We start from the raw sequence: 23,852 nt of genomic DNA on the forward strand, positions 1-23,852 counted from the left end.
TAATATTTTGTTGAGGATTTTTGTGTCTATATTCATCAAAGATATTAGCCTGTAATTTTCTTTTTTTGGTAGTATCTTTGTCTGGTTTTGGTATCAGGGTGACGGTAGCTTCATGGAATGACTTTGGGAGTGTTCTCTCCTCTTCAATCTTTTGGGAGAGACTGAGAAGGAAAGGTATACGTTCTTGTTTGTATGTCTGGCAGAATTTCCCAGTGAAGTCATCCAGGCCTGGACTTCTGTTTGCAGGGAGTTTTTAAAATTACAGGTTCTATTTCACTTCTAGTGATCGGTCTGTTCAATTTGTCTGTTTCTTCTTGACTCAGTTTGGCAGGCTGTATTTTTTGTATTTCTGTAGTATCAATTATTATTTCTCCTCTTTTATTTCTTATTTTGTTTATTTGGGTCCTCTCTGTTTTCTTCTTGGTGATCCTGGCTTGAGGTCTGTTGATTTTGTTTATCCTCTCAAAAAATCAGCTCTTGGTTTTATTGATCCTTTCCTTTTTTTTTTTTTTAATCTCTATTTATTTCCTCTCTGATCTTTATTATTTTCTTCCTTCTGCTGACTTTGGGTTTTGTTTGTTCTTCTTTTTCTAATTCTTTTAGGTGATAGGTTAGGTTGTTTATTTGAGATTTTTCTAGTTTCTTGAGGAAGGCCTGCATCACTGAAAGGAAGCCCTTTTTAGGGAAGGCCCATGTGAGGAGTTAACAATTAGGCTAAGACTTAAAGAATGAGAAGAAGCTGCTCATGCCAAGGGCCAGAGCAAAAGCTTTCCAGTCCCAATAAATAGCACGGGCCAAAGTATGAAGGCTAGAAAGAGTCTGGTATATTTCAGCAATGGGAAAGAAGCTGGTGTTGCTCCAGCACAGTTAGCCAGGGGAGAAGAGCGGGAGAAAGTGTTGGGAAAGCAACAATAGGGCCAGTTCATGCAAGGTTCTGTAGGCCATGCTAAGAAGCTTGGAGTTTATTCTAAATACAAGCTACTGAAGGATTTTAAGCAGGGAGGTTTTGTAATCCAACATATATTTTGAAAATGATCATTATGGTTGCTGAGAAGAACAAGAAGGAAAGCAAGACTATCAGTTAGGGGACTACTGTGGAGGTCTGGGTGAAAGACGGTGGTGTCCTGGACTAGGGAGCGGCTGGAAGGGAAGGAAATGAATGGATTCGAGATAGATTCTGGGGGGCTGAATCTATGGTATTTACTGACGGATTAAGAGAAAGGTAAGCCATTCAAGGATGACACCCAAGTTGTGGCTTGAGCACTGAGCTCATAGACATGGAAAAGACGGGGGTGGAGGTTTCAGTTCTGGACATGTGACATCTGAGGCGTCTGTGAGCTAAGAGAAGGGGCCAGGAAGCAGCTGGATATCTGCGACCAGTTCTCACATGAGGGATGGGAGCTTTGAGTCATTAGCACATAGCTGTTATTTAAGGCCACTGACATGCAGACGGCTGCTTAACAGAAGAATTAAGGGGAAAGAAGGGCGGGGAGACCACAATATTTAGTGTAAGGTCGTGGAGCTGGTAGAGAAATAAGAAATTCAGATGGAGAAGTGGGAGAAGCAGGGGAAAACTAGGACTCACTGGGAAGACACAGACATAATTCAGTAGGATAGAGCAAAAGGGATGTATATAGGGATGAAAACTTAACTACATGGTTAATAGCAGTGAAAGATTGGCTCACCATTGCATAATAAAAAAGGGGGAAGCTAAAATAGGATTCCAGAGTGAAAAGCAATGATGATTATACTGAGAGAAATCCAACTTCTTCCAAGTAACTCAGTAAACTTATAAATCTACAAAAATATGTTAGGGCTAGGCAAAATGTACTTCCTGGTAAACCCTATATCAAAGTGCATTATTCCATGTTTTCTTCTAAAGAGAAGGGAGGAAAAAAAGACAATGAAGCATTCTAGACTATGAGGTAGACCACAGATCGTAGTAGGAGAAGAATTAAAGTACCGCTCCTCTAACTGACATCTGTTTTGCCAGATTAAAACTATGCATGTTCAGAATTTCTTCAAATACGGTTTGGATACTAATTTGTAGTTTAAAATAGAAATTCTATTTGAAGAGAATGAAAAATAATTGGTGCAGAATGATCAAATCTGTACAAGTAAATGGTACCAAACCTTCCAAGTAAATGGAAGAACCATTTCTTTACTCTGAAAAAATAGCACATTTCTAATGTAAAACAGGTGCGCATGATCTTAAGTAAATTTCTAATGGATTAAAAGTACAATTTACCCTGAATTATTATAGAAAAAAAATTTTTTAATCACTTTTTACTTTAAAGTGGACTTAGATCTATGTTCTAGGTTTGCAATTATCCTAAATGACTTATCTAGTTACTGAATGGTCTGGCTCAAAATAACGTTTATCATTCAGTAGTTTACTGAGCAAAGGCAATGTTGAAGTCTACTTTCAGAAAGCATTTTTTGTTTTTCAGATCAATAATTGGATGAGGGGAAATATCTGAAGGCCAAATAAGTCATTGTTTTACAGTTACGTTGTTTTCCTTTTCTAAAAAAGTGGTCTGAGTTAACTGACTACACTTCATTCCCCTGCAATGCACCTGTGCACATTAACACTGCAAGAAGCATATGAAATAAAAGAGAGGATGCATCTTCAATCCTTCTTGTCAAATTTTAAGAGATACCAATCAACCAAACACCTCGCTAATACTCATGAGACTGTTGTCTTAATTAGCTGGTGATATTTTTGACTAAGAATCTCAGATGATGAAACTGTTCTCCCCTGTGTTGAACCAGCTTGGCCCAGACTAGCCTGTCCCGCAGTGACATGTAGATTGAATACAAATCAGACAGCACAGCTTTAAATCTGTGTTGCAGCTCTCATTTCCAATTCGAGAACTGTACTATAATCATAAGCTTCTGGTGGATGAAAGGAAATCAGCTCTCTGAATATTAGCTAATGCCACATTTGCAAGTCCTGAAGAGATCTGTGCTGTTAAAAAAAAATAGATCATTTCGCGTGAACCTATATATATGAATTGCTTTGTTCTGCTCAACTGATAGACGCAATGCCTGTGCTGGGATTAAACCCTTTTCATCATAAAACCTCATCTGGTTCGGAGTCCAAGTCCATCAAACCTTTTTCCTTTAAAGTCCCGCCTTTGATTCTACATCAATTTATTCAAACCGCAGCTGGGTGGCTGAAAACGAAAGGACAGCATCATTTAAACCAACCATGTTCTCAACTTGAAAGAAGGGCTATAATTAAAAAAATGGGCATAAAAGAATGGAAATGGGATAATATTTTTTAATGGTAGTTCAAAGGCCGACAGATGTCAGAGTCTTTGAAGATGTCAGTACACTGAGCAAGGAGTTGCCATGAAAGCCTGCCTGAGAGGTGAAGCAGCTTTTTAATGGCTGAAAAAACCCTTGCAGACACATCCTTGTGTTTTTAATTTGTCAGAGTTTCTGCAGTATTTTCTGATTAATGACACACGATTATAACTGCATAGCAGACATATTTTTATCCTCGGTTAAATGAATCGTTTACTCCACATTCTTTTAGAACTAGATAAGAATAGGGACACTTTCCTAGGAAGTCCCAAAGTGTTCTGATCGCTTCACATATTTATGCTAATTTTGTGGGACTGGCCAAATCCAGAGTTACTGTATGTTGCCAGCTTTTGTTCTCTTAATAGTCTGTTGCTGGTAACATTATGATGCACATGTGGTAGTCAGAACGCGACTCACTACAGCTCCATTCTTTTCATGTACGTGGAACAATATGTGCTTGAATAATTAATTTGTGCACCAAGTCATGTCAAACCAAATTAATATTTAAAAACATTCCTGAGCTCCATCTAAACAACCATGGGCTGCCATAGGGTTGCAGAAGAGAAAGAGGTGCTTAGGGGGAAAAACTGCAGCCCCAACTGCAGTATGACGTTGATGCCACCCGAAAAGCAAGGGCCCTAATACCGCGTGTAAGCCCCTGGGCGCTGCTCTGGGTGGCGAGAGGCTCTAGGTCGTCTGACTCGTCGATCTGACGTGCTCTGCGAAGCGGCCTCACGGTATTCCTGGACAGCAACCACGGGCCACCAGAGAGCAGTAGCAGAAAAAGGCTTTCCCACCAAGGGCTGGCCTGTAACTGATACCATGACGAGGTGCGGGGGAAGCGCTCACAGCTCTGAAGGCACACGACGTGGGGGCAAGTCCCAACCCCTCACTCCAGCGCCGCCCGGCCGGGTCTGCCCGCCTTCTGTCAGAACTGAGCTCACACCTGCCCCCTCCCAGAAAGCCGGTGCAGGTGTCCAGCACGCGCGCTCTGCTCGGTTCTCCTTCTCAGGAACAAATAAAAGCAGGCCATTTCTAGTTGGAAACGTTCCCCTCCTGCAGGGCTACTCCTATTTCCACAGCTCGGAGCCCGGGCGCTGCCCTCCGCTGTCACCCTGTGCGGCCACGACGGGTCAGGCCCTGAGCACACGCCTGTCCGCTTCGGAGAGCTGACCTCCGCCAGTCCCACAAGGAGGCGGCCCAGCAGGCGGGGACCAGGGTCGGGGCTGGGGTGCAGGGGAGGGCGCCCCGGCAGGCAGGGGGCGGTAAGCAGCGTGCCCACGCGGCGGGAGCCCCCGGGCCCTAGAGGACAGGTGCTCCAAGGGGTCACCCTCCTCAGGTAGGGGCCGCGGCCTCTGCCGTGTCTCTAGGTGACTGTCGGGGCGCCACTAACCCTGGGCCTGACTTCGAGGCAGCTGAAGGTCCCACCTCGTCGTCTGCAGCTCCTGCATCTGTCCCTGCCCCGCCCCCCACCACCAGGCGCGCGCGTCTCCAGACCGCAGCTCCCACCCTCGATGGTGTCCCACCAGGACAGTGTTCCTCTTCCGTCTCCTTTTCCACTCTTTCCATCCATCAAAACTCCCGCTTCTTCAGTGTGACGGATTTCACTTTTTTTAATTTAATTTTTAATAAAGATATAATTGACATATAACATTGTATTAGCTTTAGATGTACATAATGGTTTTTAAATTGAGGTATAATTGACACACAACATTGTATTAGTTCAGGAGTGCCACATAATAATTTGATGTTTGCATATGGTGTGAAATTATCACAATAAGTCTAGTTAACATCCTACACCTCACGTAGTTACAATTTTGTGTGTGTATGCGACAAGAACTTTTTTTTGGAAAAAGCCTTATTTTTTTATTATTATTTTTTTAATAAATAGGTTTTTTCTTTTTTTTTATATATACAGCAGGTTCTTACTAGTCATCGATTTTATCCACACCAGTGTATACATGTCAATCCGGATTTCACTCTGACGAGAGCCATTTAACGAGAAACAATTCCGTGATGCGGTCGCTTACTTTCCTCTGCACCTCAGTGCTGTTCAGACCTTCCCTCCTCTGGGGCGTTCCCAGGCTCTCTGGGGCACACGCAGCCTCCTGACTGGGAACACGGGGCAGGTAAGCAGGGAAGGGCGATTCTCTCGTTCGCGGTGCTCTGCGGACTTGCTAAACTGCCTGGCGGAGTGGGAGCTCTTCCAGCGAGGGCTGTGTCTTATTTGTTTTGTGTCCCTTCTCTCAGCGCAGTGGCTGGCGCATGAGGGTGCTCCGTAAATGCGGAATGAACAAAGAGGTAAGTGAAGGAACCCTTGGAGACACAGTTCCATCTTAAGAGAAATCACTTGTTCCTTTCTCCTCTATTCATTTAAGGTGTAAAAGCGGTCACGAGTTACCTACTCCAGAAGTCGCCTTGCTGTGTAATATTTATCCGTTTTGAACACTGAAACGCACGCATGAGTGAGGCAGTGAAGGCGCGCGCGTTAAATAAGGAAGAGGGCAAACGAGAGAGGCTCCCCGTGGCGATTTCCAGCAGCCTCGCGGCTGGGTCCCGGGCCCGGCAGGGGCGCCGTCGGGGCATCTCAGGGCTGCGGGCAGCCTGTGGTCTCCCATCTCCCAGGCCTCGACCTCGGAGGCTCAGACGCTGAGCTCCTGTGCGGGCCAGGACACACCCTGCTCCTCTGCGCCTCTCTGGCTGATCTCCAGGGCGTCTGCGACACCCTCCTCTGTCCCCAACCCGGCGGCTCTCCGTGGACCCCAGCCTCCCGGGAGCGGCAGCGGGCCCGGAAGTGGGGCCGGGCGGGAGCCGGGCTGGCGTGGGTGCAGGCCGAGCACGACCCGCCACTCCGAGCCGCGATGCGGCTTTCACCTGGGTCTACCTTCCCATCGCTGGCTTCCCTGATCTGAGAGCCCGTGTCCCGCGGCAGGGCTGGGCCACGTGGAGTCGGTCCTTACGGACTGCTGCTCATTTGGTGCGGCCGTCTGTCTACGTTGTTTGGCCACGGTTCACAAACTGAAATACGTAAACTAACATTTACAGGCTTATTTGAAAGTATTTGCCCATTTCAAACTCACAAAAACCCAGGAGTCAGGCATTATGGCTCCCGAATCACCACCTTTTCTTGGTTCCCTTGCCCTCATCCTTGAGCCATTTTCCCAGTCTTCTCGTTCAGTGCTATGTCCTCCATCTTCTCTTAGGCAATGAGTGTGGCCCACCCTCATTCCATTCCCCTCCTTAGAGGGGCTCATCCTCACAGTTGGTACCTGCTGCCATCCATCCTGGTGACCCCCAAGCCTTTATTTCCAGAGGAGAGCTCTCCTCTGAACTCTAGCCTTATATTCCCAGGTGCCTAAGTGACATCAACACCTGATGCCCTGTGCACATGGACCACAGCTCCGGCCTCCTCTCCCTCCCTCTCTGCCACATCAGCTTTCCTGTCGCCAAAGCCTTGGCTAAGTCCCTCATCACCTGTCACTAGGATGACTCCCAACGAGCCACCCAGCCTCCAATCTCACTGCCTTACGACTCTTAATCCTCTGCTTCAATTCTCCAGTGACTTCTGATTGTCAACAGTTATGATCTCTCCACTTTGCACTGGACACGCCTATCATAAAAAACTGGAGCATGCAACCTAGCATGTATATGTGTAAATCTGTAACACTAGCATATTAATACATTCTGCACATTACAAAAACTTACACAAAATAGATGAAATACAAATACACATAAATGGCAGTTCTTTTCTTTCTTCCTATATCCTAATGGACCCTACTTGGGAGAACGCTGTTCTACATAATCACCAGAAGGGGTGACAAGTGTTGCAGGTAGGACGCTGAGGTAAGGAAGTGGCAGCACAGATGACAGCATAAACCCCAAACTGGAGACCAGCGTTCAAGGAGAGCTGGTTCTGACTTCCCAACATGGTGTAAAGTATTTTGCAGGTACTGATCTTGCTACTCCTGTTTAGAATACTTTTCCTAGTCTAATTTGCGTAGCAAATTTCTATTCACTAAAAAAACCTCAATGCATATGGTATCAACCTTTTCTGATCCCCTCCCAGACCCTATCTCCCCACACTCCATAACTCCATCTCTTCTTTACCTGGGATCAAGGCACTTCCTCACTTCATTGCACTTTGCTATACACACGTGTGTAACTCTAGAAGGCCTAAAGGCTGGGTCCGCTACAGGAGGCCCCGAGATATAACTGCCCATTTCCACGCTGGTACTGTTACTAGTTCCTTACACACAAGGTGGGCAAGGCGGGCATGTAGGCAGTTTCCAGAGAGTAGAAAGCAGCCAGGAGGGTACCGACCTCCCTCCACCCCAAAGAAAGGGGAGCTAGGCATCCTAAAGGGCCCGATTAAATCATCACATGGATCAGGTGGTACTACCAGCAAAAGGGTGCCCCATGGGGACCTGTGGGCCAGGGCAGGTTGTCCTTCTGACCAGGGGTGTTACTGTGTCTCTGCTCTATGCAGACGCACCCTCCGTCTATGTGAAAGGAAGGTATTCCTTGCCCCCAGCTGTTGGAAGGAACCATACTGCCCTCCTATCATGACAGATGCACAAATGCCTGCTTCTCCATAGACTATATGAGCTGGAGGGCAAGAATCACTCCGTTTTGAATATTCCAAGGTTGACTACGGTGCCTGACACGTAGTGGGAGCTCAGTAGAGGACACCGCTGAATGAACGACTGGATATCACAGATGTGGAAAACAATGATCAGAGATATGAAATTGGTTACTCAGGTTTATAAAGCCAGCAAGTGGTCGAGACTGGTCATGAACCAGCACCTTTGTTTTCATATTCGAAAGAAATTGATCACTGCATCTAGGCCCATACGTTATCTATCACCTGTATGCCAATGATGTCCAAATTCGTATTTCTGGAGTCTCAACCTGCATCTCCAACTCCCTGTCTGACGCACCTCCATCTGGATATTTAACGTGAGGCTCGAACTTAACTCGGCAGAACTTTGTTTTCATTCCCTCCTAATTGCCCTCATAGCTGGCACCATCGTCTAACTATAGCTGCTCAAACCCTAACTCTACAGAAGTCCTCTTTGCCTCACTCCCCACAGCTTACCCATCAGCAAGTCCTACCGACAAATGCACACATCACACAGACACCCAGGACTGCCCGCAGAGCCTCAGTGGCCTTTTAGAAGCGTGAGTCAGATCACGTCACCTTCCTGCTCAGAAGCCTCTCCTTGTCTTCCAATCGCATGCAGAGTCAAACCCAGCTCCTCAGAGGCCCGGCCCTTCCTGCACCTGCTCTGCTCCTGACACACAGGCTTCCTCTTCTCTTCCGTCAGCTTAGACAGCTCCCCCTGGAGCGGCCTCGCTGACGGCCAGCGAACAGCCACCGGGCACAGTACCACAGCTCTGCACCTAACAGGGACTGTCACGCAATGCTCTCCTTGTTAAGTTGTGATTTGTGTTATCATCTGTCTTTCCCCCATTCAAGTGTAAGTTCCTTTAGAGCAGAGGACTGATCTATCTTGTTCTTTTCTGTAACCCTGAAAGGAATCCTCTTAGGGCCAGAGAGACCATTCCCTACACAACTTGGGGCAACATTCATGTGAAAGCCACCTCCTGAAGGTGTATACCCCCATCCCCAGGGCCTGGCACAGAACTGCACTCAAAATACCTTTACTGAGTAAATGAATCAAGTTGAAGGAAGGCTGTGTCAGAAGCAAATTCCATATACATAATTCTGCCTAATTCTGACAGATAGGAAAACGTATGTGGAAATAAATTTGATTTATACATGATCCAAAGAGTCACAATTATAAAAGTGTTCAAGTCACAGAGTTCCATTTTGTCAATATCGATATGGAACAATGAGACTTCAAAGAGCAATCGGAACAGTCAACAATAATTATGATTTTTCTGAGAAGATCTACTCTGCTATTCCTATTTCTGAATTGAATTTTTTTAAGAAACACCGACTTTATGGCAATAGATTGGGATGTTTGCTGCATGTCCTACACCTGCACGGCTCTCAAGACCTGAACCAGCCACACAGGCTTTACAGGGGCCGGGGACACACGGCACCTCCTGAACTCAGGGCTTTTGTCTAACAACAGCCTTGGAAGCAATTTTTGAATAAATAAAGAACCAAAAGTTTTCCACCCTCACACTCTACTTCTCCTGTTGCACATGCCAGCATCATTTTATCTGGAGCTATTGTAAAATTTGTCCAACAAGTGTGGATAACATTTACATTACAAAAATTAGCTTTTCAGGAAACATTTGGTAAACACATGCATTTTGTACGTTAAATGACATCTTTGCAAATAATGAAATAAATAAGGTCCCACTTGACCCTAGCGATCTGGGGTTTGTTTCATTAATAAAGACTGACTTAAGGAGTAGACTTAAGATGAATGAGTCACCAGTTTAATCTTAACCTTTTTAAAGACCTACAACTTTCAAGTCCTTACTGGAAAATTCCCTCGTTTTAAGATGCTAGGCCTGGCTGGACCATTGCTGCATGTTCACTGAAAGCTCCTCTGTACCACAGAGCGATAATGTCACTGGGACACAAACACACCCATGCGTGCGCAAGCGCACGCGCGCACACACACACACACACACACACACACACACACACCGAGAGCACTGCTGCGTTGCAATTGCCCCCACTAACAAGGAAAGAGGGTCCAGGCCACAAACTTCAGCAAACTTCTTATGGTATCTGAGGACACCATTAGCTCATTCTCAAATCTTACTACTACTTTCAGGCTTTGACTTCATACCCGAGCAAAACAAATCCAAGTGAACAGGAAAAATAACACACATTTTCAAACCCTGCAAGTCTAGCTGTGCACTGTCTCTTCATGATTTCTTGTGATTTTTCCCCAACCTCTCAGTATACAAATACCCAAAAGTACTTGAGAGGTCAGGTAACAATTTAAATTAATTGTTAAAACAAGTGAAGAAAAATAACTTTCACTAAATTTTAATATTTGTTTCAATGGAAAAATATTATCTCAAGTTCCACAATGATCCACCAACTAGGTCTCCATGAGGCCACTTTTTATTATCCAAAAGTTTCCTTCTAGCGACAATATTTTCCAAGGTTTTCTCTACACAAATATTAAAGTAGCTTGAAAATAGACAATTATTTTCATGTAATGCCTTGCTCTCCTCCTCAAACAGGAGTTCAAGGTCTCCCCAACAGAAATTTCTGTGACTTTTCTCATGGAAAATGCTCAGGTGTTAACTATCTTTCGTATCCTGCAACTAGGCGTGATTCCAATTAGTCCTGAACCAAAGACAAAATGACAGTTTAATGAGCTTCAATTTGCCAGCTCTTTGAACATTTGATGATATCATCATTTTGCCAGTCATTTCTTGCACTCTGTCTTCAACCTCTCGGTCCCAAAAAATTACCTCAAATATACAAATGAAGACATCAGGGACGTCTCTTAGGGAACTGAGTCAGAAACCCAAAAATGACTTTTCCAAGACATCAAGGAAGAAGAGCTATTCGTCCCATATTTCCTCCCAGGTAACTTCTGCCAACTTCCTCAGTAATTTCATTTAAGGCAGAGGCGAGGAGAAGGAAGGGCAAAACGCTAAGGGCAAAGGGCTAAACGAAGGCGTTTTTCTGTATGTCAACGGGAATGACATCCCTCATGTGGAACAGTGATTTATTGCTGGAGTATTTTATGTAAAAGAAAACTCTTCTGAAAGTTTTTCATTTTGACCAAAATTACTCTAGAACTCAGCTCAAACTGCATCAACATAATTTGTTTTTCTAATTGTTCTTTGTATTTCTATCAAGAAAGTCTCCAGCTTTGAACTTACTAAACCACCTCGACCTCATTTCTAGGAGGTTTTGACCAGCTGTTGCCGTGTGATAGGATTCTTACAAGGATCCCTTTAAGGAAAAAAATGCCAACATTGAAGTCTTTGAGCTTTAAAAAGTCACTCCGTTAAAAGGAATGGATCATATGTAATGTTCTAAATTAGTGTGTGAATATAACATTCATCTATAGTAAACCATTCACAACAAGCCGTATTTCGCCAATACTAAAAGCAAATTCCTAAGCAATATCTTATAAAGACTGGTAGGTCCCACTGACCTAAAAGCTTACTGGATTCTTACTCTGGACATATCTTCTTATTTCAGTAATAATGTGAAAACCAAAAGTGAACCCATTTAAAAGCATAGGAAACTTTAAATTCTAAAATTTGTGGGAAGGAATTCTATTCCAAATAAAATATTAAGAAATGCATATCTCTTCCGAGTTTAGCTCGTTTCAGAATAGAGACATAGCCATGGCTGTCACTTTGGAGAGAGACTGAAACTACTGGCTAAGACCTGATTTGGATTTATATAGCCTGAGGTATGGGTATCAGTGTTTAAACCTAGCAATGTATTAAGACTCCAAAATGAGAATGGAATGGAGTTTATGCAGAATAAATGAAATTCAGAGACAACGAGCTCCTCCATAAGCAGGCAAATGGGCAGGGGAAGTGGTCACAAGCGCCAGCTACACTACTAGTTATGTCACCTTGGGCAACTTTCTGCACTTTCAGAATCTTTCCTCATTGATAAAGTGGAAATACATACAAGTCATTTTCTGACCCAGGCAAGAAGGTCAAAACCGTTTCCAAATAGGAAACTTAATCCTTATGGGGGGACTGGAAGGGCTGGATGAGGTGATGCGATGGAAGGGGCCGAGCAGAGAAATTCAGGACTGCTCCAGAGGCACTGCTGACTCAAACCGGACTGGAGCAGCCCAGTTCAGTTACGACCGGCAGCACCGTCAAGTACACCAACTCAATGAAAGAAATGCAAATTGAGATGAGAATCTCAGCATGGGAACAAAGGTAGCAGTGTCTCTCTCCCATGCCCGGCAGAGATTCACACAGCCCTCTTCCTTTTTTGCCATGTCCAAGTGTCTCCAAAAATCTAAAACCTTTCTTGGAAGAGGCCGTGAGATAAAGAGCACTGAATTAAGAAGCCCCGGTTTGCTAGTTCTGTGACCTTGGGCAAGATAACGACCTTGGAACCACAGGTTCTTTACGTGTCAAATGAAAATAATTGGATGCAGTCATCTCTCGTGATGACTTAATCTGACAACATTATTGCTGGATATTCAGACACTCGATATGACTAAAGGCTTCTTATCTGTCGGAACACGCTGTGTACACAGACTTGTGTTCCCTTGCAGTCTCCCGGTTTTCACCACTGCAAAGTGATCACATTATACCCTCCATTGTAAATATCCTCAGCATTTAATCATTAAGAACAACTTAATGTTCTTCAAAACAATTTAAATATTTCTTTAAAAATCCATTAAGTACAATGAGAACATAGGACAGATTTTTAAAGCAATCATTATTGATTGATATGAAGTTGTTATTGCAAATGGAATACTTTATATGTTATTATTTGGAAGGCTTGTCTTGAAAAGGAATATTCTTTATCTAAAAGTGGACCACATGCCATAGAATGTGGTTTCCATGGTAACTGCCACATTTTAAAAATATGCACAGGACTAAAGATACATTGTATAATACTTCGATAAATGCATCATTCTTAGAGAAATCAATTTCCTTGTCTCAGTCTGTTTTTGTTTATTAAACTTAATATAATTTTTTCCACAATGAGGACCAAGTTGAATTATTTATAATAGTTTAATTATAGGTAGATATAGGCTACTTTTCTGCTTTTAAGATGAAAATAATCACAGAATTTTAGAATTATTATGGAGAAAGAAAGCTGGTGACCTATCAAAAATGTAGACTTTACTTGAAAGGGCATCTTTCTCTATTTTCTCATAATTAAGTATCTAAGAAATAGTATTCTTCTACACAGTAATATATACAATAATATATTAATGCAAATATGTTATTAGTTCATATGTAATTCTATTACATCACCATTGGATACTAATAAAGTGAGATCTTTGCATCAATGCATCTATTCAGAATACAAGGATTTTTGTCCTATTTGGAAAATTCTAAATAACCTATGTTTTTCACGTCAGAAAAAGAATATTTCCCCCACAGTCTTTTAAAAATGGCTTAGTTGGGGAAAACCTCTATTTGTATTTTAAACAAACACCGAAAGTTCTTGGGTTATCTTTTTTTTTTTTAAACATCTTTATTGGAGTATAACTGCTTTACATTGTTGTGTTAGTTTCTGCTGTATAACAAAGTGAATCAGCTATACATATACATATATCCCCATATCCCCTCCATCTTGCATCTCCCTCCCACCCTCCCTATCCCACCCCTCTAGGTGGTCACAAAGCACCGAGCTGATCTCCCTGTGCTATGCGGCTGCTTCCCACTAGCTGTCTATTTTACATTTGGTAGTGTATATATGTCCATGCCACTCTCACTTCGTCCCAGGTTACCTTTCCCGCTCCCCATGTCCTCAAGTCCATTCTCTACGTCTGCGTCTTTATTCTTGCCCTGCCCCTACGTTCTTCAGAACCTTTTTTTTTTTAGATTCCATATATGTGTGTTAGCATACGGTTATTTGTTTTTCTCCTTCTGACTTACTTCACTCTGTAGGACAGATTCTAGGTCCATCTATCTCACGACAAGTAACTCAATTTTGTTTCTTTTTATGGCTGAGTAATATTCCATTGTATATATGTGCCACATCTTCTTTATCCATTCATCTGTCAGTGGACACTTAGGTTGCTTCCATGTCCTGGCTATTGTAAATAGTGCTGCAGTGAACACTGTGGTACATGTCTCTGTTTGAATCATGGTTTTCTCAGGGTATATGCCCAGTAGTGGGAGTGCTGGGTCATATGGTAGTTCTATTTTTAGTTTTTTAAGGAACCTCCATACTGTTCTCCATGGTGGCTGTATCAATTTACAGTCCCACCAACAGTGCAAGAGGGTTTAGGGCGTTAACTTTTAAAGCACTTCCGATCTAGAGATGTTTTCTAAGGGTTTCTGGAAGAGTCATATAGTGATAATACAGAAATGTAGGCTTATGACTTAAAATATGCTTTCTTTTGGTTCATAATAGCCACTAAATTGGATCTCCCAAAGCAACTGCATGTTTTGATGTTGAGGATAATGGCATTACCCATACATTAAAATGAAAATTTGGCACATTAAAATAAACTTGCTAATTACATTTTGTGAAAGTACTTAAAGAATCTTAGGTTTTCCCACTGGATTTTATTCCCAAATGTTTTAACATATAGAGAAAATCATCAATTATACTGGTCAGCGCCTTTTACAGGAAGCCCATGTCGTATATTTCTCTCAGAATTGAGTGTTAGAAAAAAAATGAACTGGTATGATTTCTTACATTAGATATTTAGAATTACACAATTCATCATGTTTCACTCTTCACTGTGGCTTCTAGGCAAGCTCAGAGCTAAAACTTGTACTTAACTGGAGCATTTTCTTTAAAAGTATGGATTTTCTGATGCGGTTAATATCATTTATTGCTTAATTACCATTTTCAGTTATATTGCATCTGTATGTGTTTATCATAAAATGCTGCCTCAAATCCTTTTTGAAAATGCTTGGAATATAAAGAAATTAAAATCAAACGTTTTCAACAGAAAAAGTACTAGCCACCCCAAAGCCCAAAGACCATGTATAGGTTCAACAATAGTGTTCAGAACATAACATATCGTTAAATTCACCCTTCGAGTAATCTTTGAAGAATAATAACCCATCCTTAATCCACTGCACACATGTACACACCCAGTTCATAAATGGACATTTTATCTTGTGCCCAGATTCCCAAATTCATGGAAGATAATGTTATCAAGATATAATTTTTAAAATTGTCCTATCATAAACATCTTTTTTGGAAAACTTTTTTTTAAGTGTAAGAGAGAAAGAAGAGGGGCTCTAAAAATCCCACATTTTAGAATCGGCGATCGATGTAGCCTCTTACTGTCAGTCAGTATGGCAAAATCCAGATGATCTGTCTTTATTGTGCAAAACTGTTCATATGAGAATCATGATTCTCAGTTTAGGGAATCAAGACAGGCATCGAGATGCCAGCATTAGGCAAGACCCACCTCACTATATACAAATCCCCAGTTAAATGTATTTTCAGATGTCGCTGAAAACCCTCTCCACTCTACAGATGGTGGTTCACAGTGGCTGCCGTGGTTCCTCTCTCACTACTCAATGCATCCGAACCTCAACAGCTCACAGAGAGAGCTGTCCCAACATGGGGACACCACCTCTGGGGCGAATCACAAAGGTCCTCTAGAACAGTCTCTACAAGGGCTCATACACACCATTCACTTCAGCAGCAAACATCAAAGATCAAGCAACCTCTGAGTGGTTCAGGGTCCTAAAAGCGCAACCAAGGGATCAAGGAATCTACGTTCTGTTTTTCTTCAAGTTCGAGGGGATAAACTGCAGAAATTCTTTCACTACATTGCAGTTCAAAAGCAAAACAAGAATTACACGAGGACTACCATGTTGGAAGAAGCTTTCCTAAGATGATCACAACAAAACTATAAATGTCCTTTATGTTAAAAAACATGATGGACTCAAGCAAATCATTCTCCAAAATAACTTCAATAAGAGGGATCTGGCAAATGAGAACTATCTGATAATGAGGTTGCGAATTTCCATATGTCTTGAAATCTACTGATCTGGGTGCTTTTCCTTAAACGTTATGACCTCAGGTACATAGCAGACTGAACATCTTATATGAAGGTAGGAAAATTTAATGTGCATGTTAGCAAATGTAAGTATCACAACATAAACTCTCCCATCGTTGAAAATCAAGGAATTATGGCAAAAATATAATGTATGCATAGAATAATTAGCTAAATGCACCAAATAAAGAGAGAGAAATGGTTAACTGTCCTTAGTTATATTACTGTATCTTATTGTTTCTCTATAAAACAAAAATTACTTGAATAACAACGCACCTGTAATAATTATATAGCATATTCACCAAAAGGGAGCTCCCAGTTGATATGATTCACCTTGAGGTAGGTGACTATACTTTATAACAATGGTTTTATTAGCATACAACATATTACATAGTTGAAAGAAGCCAAAAGTAGATTTTTAGTATATTGCTTGCAATCAAGAATCTGACAGAAGAAAAGCAGCGAACAAAGCCAGAGCCCCCGGAATAGATATTTCACTGTCCTCTTTTGCTTAAATATTCCAACTAGTCCTTTTTACAAAATGGCCTCCATTGCTAAATGGGAGCAGCCGGGCATGAATTGAATATCAAATGTCTCCCTGGAACGCAAATAAGACATTACACAATCCAGTATTTAAGATACTTGTGTTTGTTCTGCATCAAACCACAAAACAGTGATTTTTTAAAAAGGCTCTTCTATTTTAAAAAAGATATGTCACTTTGCTTTTTCTGAAATTTGTGAATGGAATTCAGAACCTAAAAGGTATTATGCATTAGACTACTTAGACCACAGTCATGAAAAGATATATTTGGAAAATTTAGGACTTACCTGAGGAAACCGTGAATTAATAGCCCCAATAAACAGTCCAAAATAAATACAAGTTTCAGCATTTTGGTATACACGATAAGATTTTTTAAAATATAACTTACTGATAAGAGTTTTTTAAAACTATGTTCTCTAAAAACAATTTAGCATAGCTTCTGCAGAAAATCATTTTCATTTTGATCAAGAATGCATTTAGCCTAAGTTTCCAATGCTTACTAGCATTCCCGGGACAGCAATTCCAATTGTTCCAAGAAAGACAGAAAATCTCAGAAATATAATCAATCGTATGCTACAGCATTTGAAGAGGTCAGATTAATACTTCAATTAGAAGAAATTCAATTAATAACTTCATTATACTCTCCCTGTGGCTTAATTATATGTAATAATTCTAAAATTTCCCTTTTGTTATCACTGGATGAACCGCACCCTATATATGGCAGATACGACATATGCAAAGTCACAAAGATTTCCTCTAAATTTGGCCTCTGTTTGTGTCAGCTTTCTACAACACCACGAAAATAGTTAGAAGTTGTATAAATTAATGTATTTAAGTGTATCGATTATTCAATTCTACCATGCAAACAGATCCTGCACTGATTCAGAACCCAAATATCTTCTCAAAGAAGACAATGGTAAGGCTTAACATCATCTTCGAAGGAGAATGTAAGTGTGAAAATATTCTTAACAAATTGTAATACTAACAATTAAAAGATCAGAATATATTTTATAAAGGCTCTAATGAGGTTGGTGGCAAAAACATAACACACGTTGATTTCACAGGAACCACCTGACTATTCTGGTACTAGGGCTACTACAATGACTACCTCTTTAATTAACAAACCCCCATAAAACAAATTTAAATAATTTTCCTAGAAATGCATGTGACTGACAAAAAAGCCTGTACCTCCATCTTTATCCAAAGGTAAAACACAACGCAAGGTCAAATGAAGATGACCAATAGCCCTATTCTTTGCCTTACCGTCTCCCGCCTTCCACTCAAGACATAGCATCTATTTAATCAGCAGTACTTTTATGTTTAGATAATTATGGAATTGCTTAAACGCATATTATAACAAACAGAAGGTCTATTTCGCTATTTAAAATCTACGTTATTTGGGGAGGAAGGATAACCAGGAAGAAGCTCATGTGTGGTGTGGATAATATGGCTAGATTTCAATGGGAGAGAGGTATTTAGACCTAGTAGATGGTATGGTTTTATTAGAAAAGAAAATTATCTTTTTATTGTTATCAATTGCTCTTCAATTTTTCTTTAATAAAATTTCACAGCAACCTCCTCAAGAGGATACACTAAAGGCCTTTGATTATATATACCGTAAAGAATGTATTGTACCACAAAGAAACACACCCGATAAGATTTTTTTCCATCTGAAATTTATAAAGGTAATTTTCCATGCTGACAGTGCACATTCCATCCCTAAGTTTGAAGAGTCAAATGCTGCCACAGCTGGGGGTTATTCTGCAAATGGCCTCCAGCAGGGACTGCAGGGGTGAGGCAGGAGGCGTGGCGTGCTCATGGGGGGTAGCCCTTCTCTTTATCAGTTATCATCTCAGTAACCTAATCAAATATAGAGTCCAAAGAAAAAAAGCAACACTAGGAAGGAAAAGCAAATATTAAAACAGCTGCTTGATTACCTAGAGATTAAAACAAAAAGCAAGGAGTGAGGCTGATATATTTCCTAGGGATTTGCTAAGGCTGAGGGGAGGGGTAAGGGGCAGATACCTTAAAAAAAAATCCATCATGAAAGGAACTGAGACAAGATTATAAAAAAGGGGCCAAGTTATAGCGCGCCATGGGATTTTTAATCTGGCTACCTGTGGTTTCTGTAGTTAAAGCTTTATTCATCCCCCAAAAGAGGGGGTGGGGAGAAAACAAAAAAATCACATTTATTTGTCAGTTTTGCAAATGATCAAACAGCGTGCATCAACAAGAATAATAAGAAAACATGAAACGCTGATGACTTTTTAAAAATAGATCCCCGTTGTATCAAATATTATTGATAATTACCTGTGAATCTCGTTTCCTGAACTCTTGGATTTGATTTTCGTGCTCCATATTGGCAGTGTGAAGCTGTTTCTCCAGGTCTCCAATTTCCCGTTCATGGTCTCGGACTAGGCTATCCTTCTCTGCGTTATGCTGCTGTAATAGGTGCGTCTTCTCCTGTTCATGCTCCAGCTTCAGCTCTACTATCTGATTGGACAATGAGGACAGTTCATCAACAGAACATCCTTGTCGTCATGACAACTCATGGCCAGCTTAATTTTTCTCTAATTTGCCCAAGTTGAAAATTTTATTTTTTGCGTCATTATTACCTCACCCTTAAAATACTCTCATTTTGTGTGGGGGGGGTGGATTTTATCTAAACCTCCTAATATTCAAGACAGTTGGGCATATTCAGTAAATCCTTCTGCAATCTGTTGACACAAATGCCTGAAACATTGAAAAAAATTATGTCGAATGCTAGGTATTTCCTCCCCAAGAATTTGGGTATTACTGACCAGCAATGGTTATAAATGGTTAATCGTCAGTACGCTTTGCTTTTTGCTGAAATATATACAACGTAAAAAGCAGCAATTAAATCGGTCAGTTTTCTTTATGGTTTTCAAATAAAAGATCGAAGCTAAATACGCATCTGGATTATTGTATATACAGTTGTCTTTCTAAAAATAAAATGATAAATTTCAAAGCTCTATTATCTCGTTGTCAGCTACGGTATACCAACATAAACAGATGTTATGTGTTCCAGAGGGGCACCTGCTGTGCTGCAGGCTTGCGCCATGATTTCATAAAAAGCATTCTATTCTCAGGATCCTTTCCCAGTCCACTCCACACTGGAGACTGTGACCTTGGCCAGTCTTAGCCTCTCCCTGCTAGACTGAATGGCAGCCCGAGACCGAGGGCCTGGTTGCCGCAGCTTTGATACTAATCCTCCCAGGCTGTGCACAATGGCACCCTACCTGGCCTGCACACTATAGCCAGCCAGGCTGTCTTTGAAGCAGGTGATGAATAGGGACTGCAGGAAGCCAGCTTCCCCAGTGAACTCCAGGCCACACAGCTGCTAAGAACAGTCACTTGGATTTTTCTTCAGTTTTGGTGGATTTCAGGGGGAAAAACTGCTGTTATCTAGAATACGCTGTGTTATTTTCGGCGTGAGAATCCATCTTCAAAAAAGCTAACAGTAGGAGCCTGCTCCGAATCGATCTTGTTTCGTGCAGTGAATCGCCAGACTACCTTATCTTAAAGCTATAGCACTCACTTCTCCAGGCGCGCACGCTGCACCGCATTTCCGAAGTTATTTTCTCTGGAGATTTAAAACTCTCATCCTCTAATTGCAAATTAAGAATCAGAACACAGATTAAAATTGTTTTTAAATGTACGTTTCAAAATGTTTTCTTACTGGGATTTTTCTTTGAGGGTGGGAAAACCAACAATAAACTCCTAACCGCTCATAAACTTACTATTTAGAAGAAAGAAAAGTGCACTAACTCTGGAGTATACACACTTATCGGAACAAGATAGTACAGAAAATAATACGGAAAATTTTATGTTGCATCTGAGAACAAAAACGCATTCTAGTGAATTTATGTCTGTTTAAAATTTAGGGATCTTTCTTGCCTATTATTCTACTATAGGCAATATACAGAAAAAATGCATATAAATTTTCTCTTTATATACCATGCCAAGTAGAAAAGTTTTCTATGATTATTTAAAATAAATGTGCATGGTTTTCTCTGTGATTCACACAACCACAATGTTAATCCCAACAAAAAAGAGAATTTAAAATTTTATTGACATTACTGCATCATTTTCCGGCAGCCAAGTATATGAATTACTGAGTTAGGATATTTTTAGAACAGTCTTGGACACATTATTATTTCTGCTCAGTGTTATACTATCAAGCATTATAATAATGAAATTATAAATTCTAGTAAAACATTTAAACATGTACCACGCTGAAAGGAAACAGAAAGAGGTAAAAAGGTCTACTGAGATCTGATTCTCAAAAGCCTCAAAAAAACTTGGAGAATGGTGTGATTTAAAATTGACAGAAAGCAAAATATTTTACAATACTCTAAGGAAAAGTAACCGATTGACTTTTCCTTAGAGTATTTAAGGAATAGTAATTTTAAGTAATTCTTCTTAAAATTACTATTTAAGTAATTTTAAGTAATTAAGGAAGAAGAATTACAGAAGTTTTCCCCCAAGAGAAGACACAAGACCAGGACTGGCTGTGAGATCGTTAGTAACAGCGCTGCCTGGGTCTAGGCTCTAGAACCAACACCCTTCCACAGAAACTCTGAGTTATCTGAGGAGTTCTGACACTTGGACCAGTGACCCTGCTTTCCGTTCATTCATTTTAAAAAGTCAGGAACAAATGAAATAGAGATAATGGCATTTGAAGCCTAAAGATAGATGTTCATAAGTTAAACCATTAAAATAGTTCGCTGTTTTGTCAGGGTCTGTTGCTCAGTGATGCTGGTTAATGAACAAATCTCAAGGTTGCCAGAGCCTTTTCAAATGAAATCGCTCAGCCCTGTCTGCTCGATCCAATGCTGTTTGGCCAACTTCTAGAGGTTACAAGCCCCTTCTAGTCTTTGCCTAGGTTTCCTCACTGTCAGCGATTTCAGGCAGGGGTGTCCTCTCCAGATTAATGGTAGAGTCCAGGAGAAAAACCCTAATGTTCTGGGAACATCTTGATGATGATATTCATAACCATATTCAACGCCATCATCAAGGTGGATCTGTGTTAAAGTTCAACCTAGCCCTTCCAGGTAGATAAATGTCCTTTACATGTGGGTGCTTCTCCACAGCAAACAGGAAGTAGTGTATCCTCTTTACCTTGAGCTACTAGATACTTTTAGTTGACCACAATAATGTGCAATGGAGCTCGCGGTTACCAGGAGGTGGTAACGTCATGGAGGGTGTGGAGGATGGGAAAGCAGACAGCATCTGCAAGGGTGAATGACGAAGTGGTCAGTGGGGTCTCTAAGTCAAGGTGGTCCAGAGCCCATAATCTATGCTCCAGGGGGAAGAGGAGGCCCCATCACCAAGGAATTCTTAAGTAAGGCAGGTAAAGAGCTCCCTGTAACGCAGAAGGGAAGGCTTTAAGCTCCCTAATCCGAAAGCATGGAGCTGTGGGCCAGGTGACTATGCTTGTAATGCCACTCGACGGGTGTGAAAGCAGGCTGGCATGTCTCCCAGGACAAGGGGAGTAATTAGGCCTCACGTGCAAGGGCCTGGGAGCACCTGCCAGCCTTTGTGATGCTGGACTTGACAGCCTGCTGGTTGGGGCCTGCGTGAGAAAATGGCTTCATTGCCTAGAAGCTGCTAGGTCGACTCACACGAAATTATCCAACAGGAGATGAATAAGGGCCCCGCCCCACCCACTATGCCATCCCAACACACTCTGACCTTGAGGTTCTGAGATCCCTGAAGGCACAGCCCTCCTCCCAGACCGTACCCTGCCACATATGTCGATGGCCTCCTCCCTCCGCCTGAAGCTCCACGCATGTGTCCTTGGGTAGGAGCACACCCAGGCCCTGAGACGACAAGATGCGGGTGCTAGACAGCCAAGTCCCTGAGGGCCTTGGAATACACACGCTAAGTTCTCCTAACTGTTTTACAGCAGAATTAGTGCTAGCAAATATGGCCTGAACACGCTTTGGTAATCTTATTTTTTGAAGTCATTACTTCTCCGTACACAGTATATAGAAGATCAGCACATCCCAGTAATACTCCTCAAGGTCAGAAATTCCAAAACCAGAGGAGTAAATTAAAGACGTAATAGAATGCACCCAACACATAAAAAAGGAGGAATTGCAGTACAAAAATATTAACTGAAATAACCTCAAATGTAACCAGATGACAAAATCTATATTCTGCAAGCCCCATCATTCTGGACGGGAGGAAAACATACCTTAAAAATCAGAAACAACTAGAGTGATAGGAGAACTTAGTGAGAACGTGAGTGCAATGAAAGAAGAACTCAAAGACAAGAAGATAAAACAACAGAATTAACTAAGGATCAAATAACTGCATCACAAAATAAATTCTAAATTAGAAACGAGTTGAATAAACAGGGCTAAAAATGGAACCACTGATATAGACAAATGACTGGAGATAATCACAGTAAAGGTCCATGAAGGACACAAAGAAAAGATAATATAGAGAGAAAGTGGAAAAAGAAAATCCGTGTGTGGGAAATTTCCTGGTGGTCCAGCGGTTAAGACTCTGCGCTTCCAATGCAGGGGACACGGGTTTGACCCCTCATCGGGGAACTAAGACCCCATGTGGCGCTCAGTGCAGCCAAAAAAAAAAAAAAAGAAAGAAAGAAAGAAAATCCGTGTGTACACAGGTACGTTATCAGAAGACTTCCCTGAAATGAATGAAGAGTTAAATGCCTATATCAGAAAAGCAAACTGTATACCAAGAAAAAATGATTTAGACTGGGTAAAAGAATGGCTCAAGAATACTATAACTAAACTCAAACATGGAAAAACTCAAAGATTATAGAACCTAAACCACTCTTGGAAAAAAAATACTTGAGGATGAAATTTAGGCAACCAAGAGATGACTGACAAAGCTGTGTTAAGAGCAACCTTTGTGCCAAAAGGCAGTGGGTCAACGTGTGCAAGCTTCAGGGAAAGAAAGGAGGAGCAGAGACTTTCATGCCCAGCCAAACTATCCTTCAAAACAAGGGAACAAGTGGTGACTCTCAAGCAGGCAGAAACACAGTGGATACGACAGCTACATGCCCTTCTGGGAAAAATGACTTGATGAAATCTCAGCAGTCAACAGATGAATCAAAATAAAGGACTCAGATATGAAAAAAAGTTCTGGTGGTGTACATATAATCGATTTAAACTTAAAAAGCTAACGATATGACTGTGAGAAGCATGGTTATGGAACAGAATATAAATGTTACAAAAGTCAACAACGTATAAGTAATACTATAACTGACAGAAGAAAGGTAGGGGTGGGTGGAAGGAAGTGGAAGCATGTGTCTTTTATCTTTTCATAACAGGGAGTAAAAACTGAACGATAAAATTCAAAAATGCCTCTAACCTCAATGT

General features: G+C 41.4%; 1 protein-coding gene across 28 annotated transcripts in view; it reads right to left on the bottom strand.

Annotated features, from left to right (window-relative positions):
• CEP112 (centrosomal protein 112) overlaps window positions 1-23,852 on the bottom strand; it is a 416,875-nt gene that overhangs the window by 191,597 nt on the left and 201,426 nt on the right. For 27 of the 28 annotated variants that reach the window (XM_019938648.3, XM_073796992.1, XM_019938645.3 and 24 more), the window contains one exon: window positions 18,787-18,969. The exons of the other annotated variant lie outside the window; for it this stretch is intronic. In XM_019938648.3, coding sequence (XP_019794207.2) covers window positions 18,787-18,969 — 183 coding nt within the window. The remainder of the gene's footprint in view (window positions 1-18,786; window positions 18,970-23,852) is intronic. 28 annotated transcript variants of the gene reach the window in all.

This window comes from Tursiops truncatus, chromosome 20 (assembly GCF_011762595.2).
Source record: "Tursiops truncatus isolate mTurTru1 chromosome 20, mTurTru1.mat.Y, whole genome shotgun sequence".
Taxonomy (NCBI): domain Eukaryota; kingdom Metazoa; phylum Chordata; class Mammalia; order Artiodactyla; family Delphinidae; genus Tursiops; species Tursiops truncatus.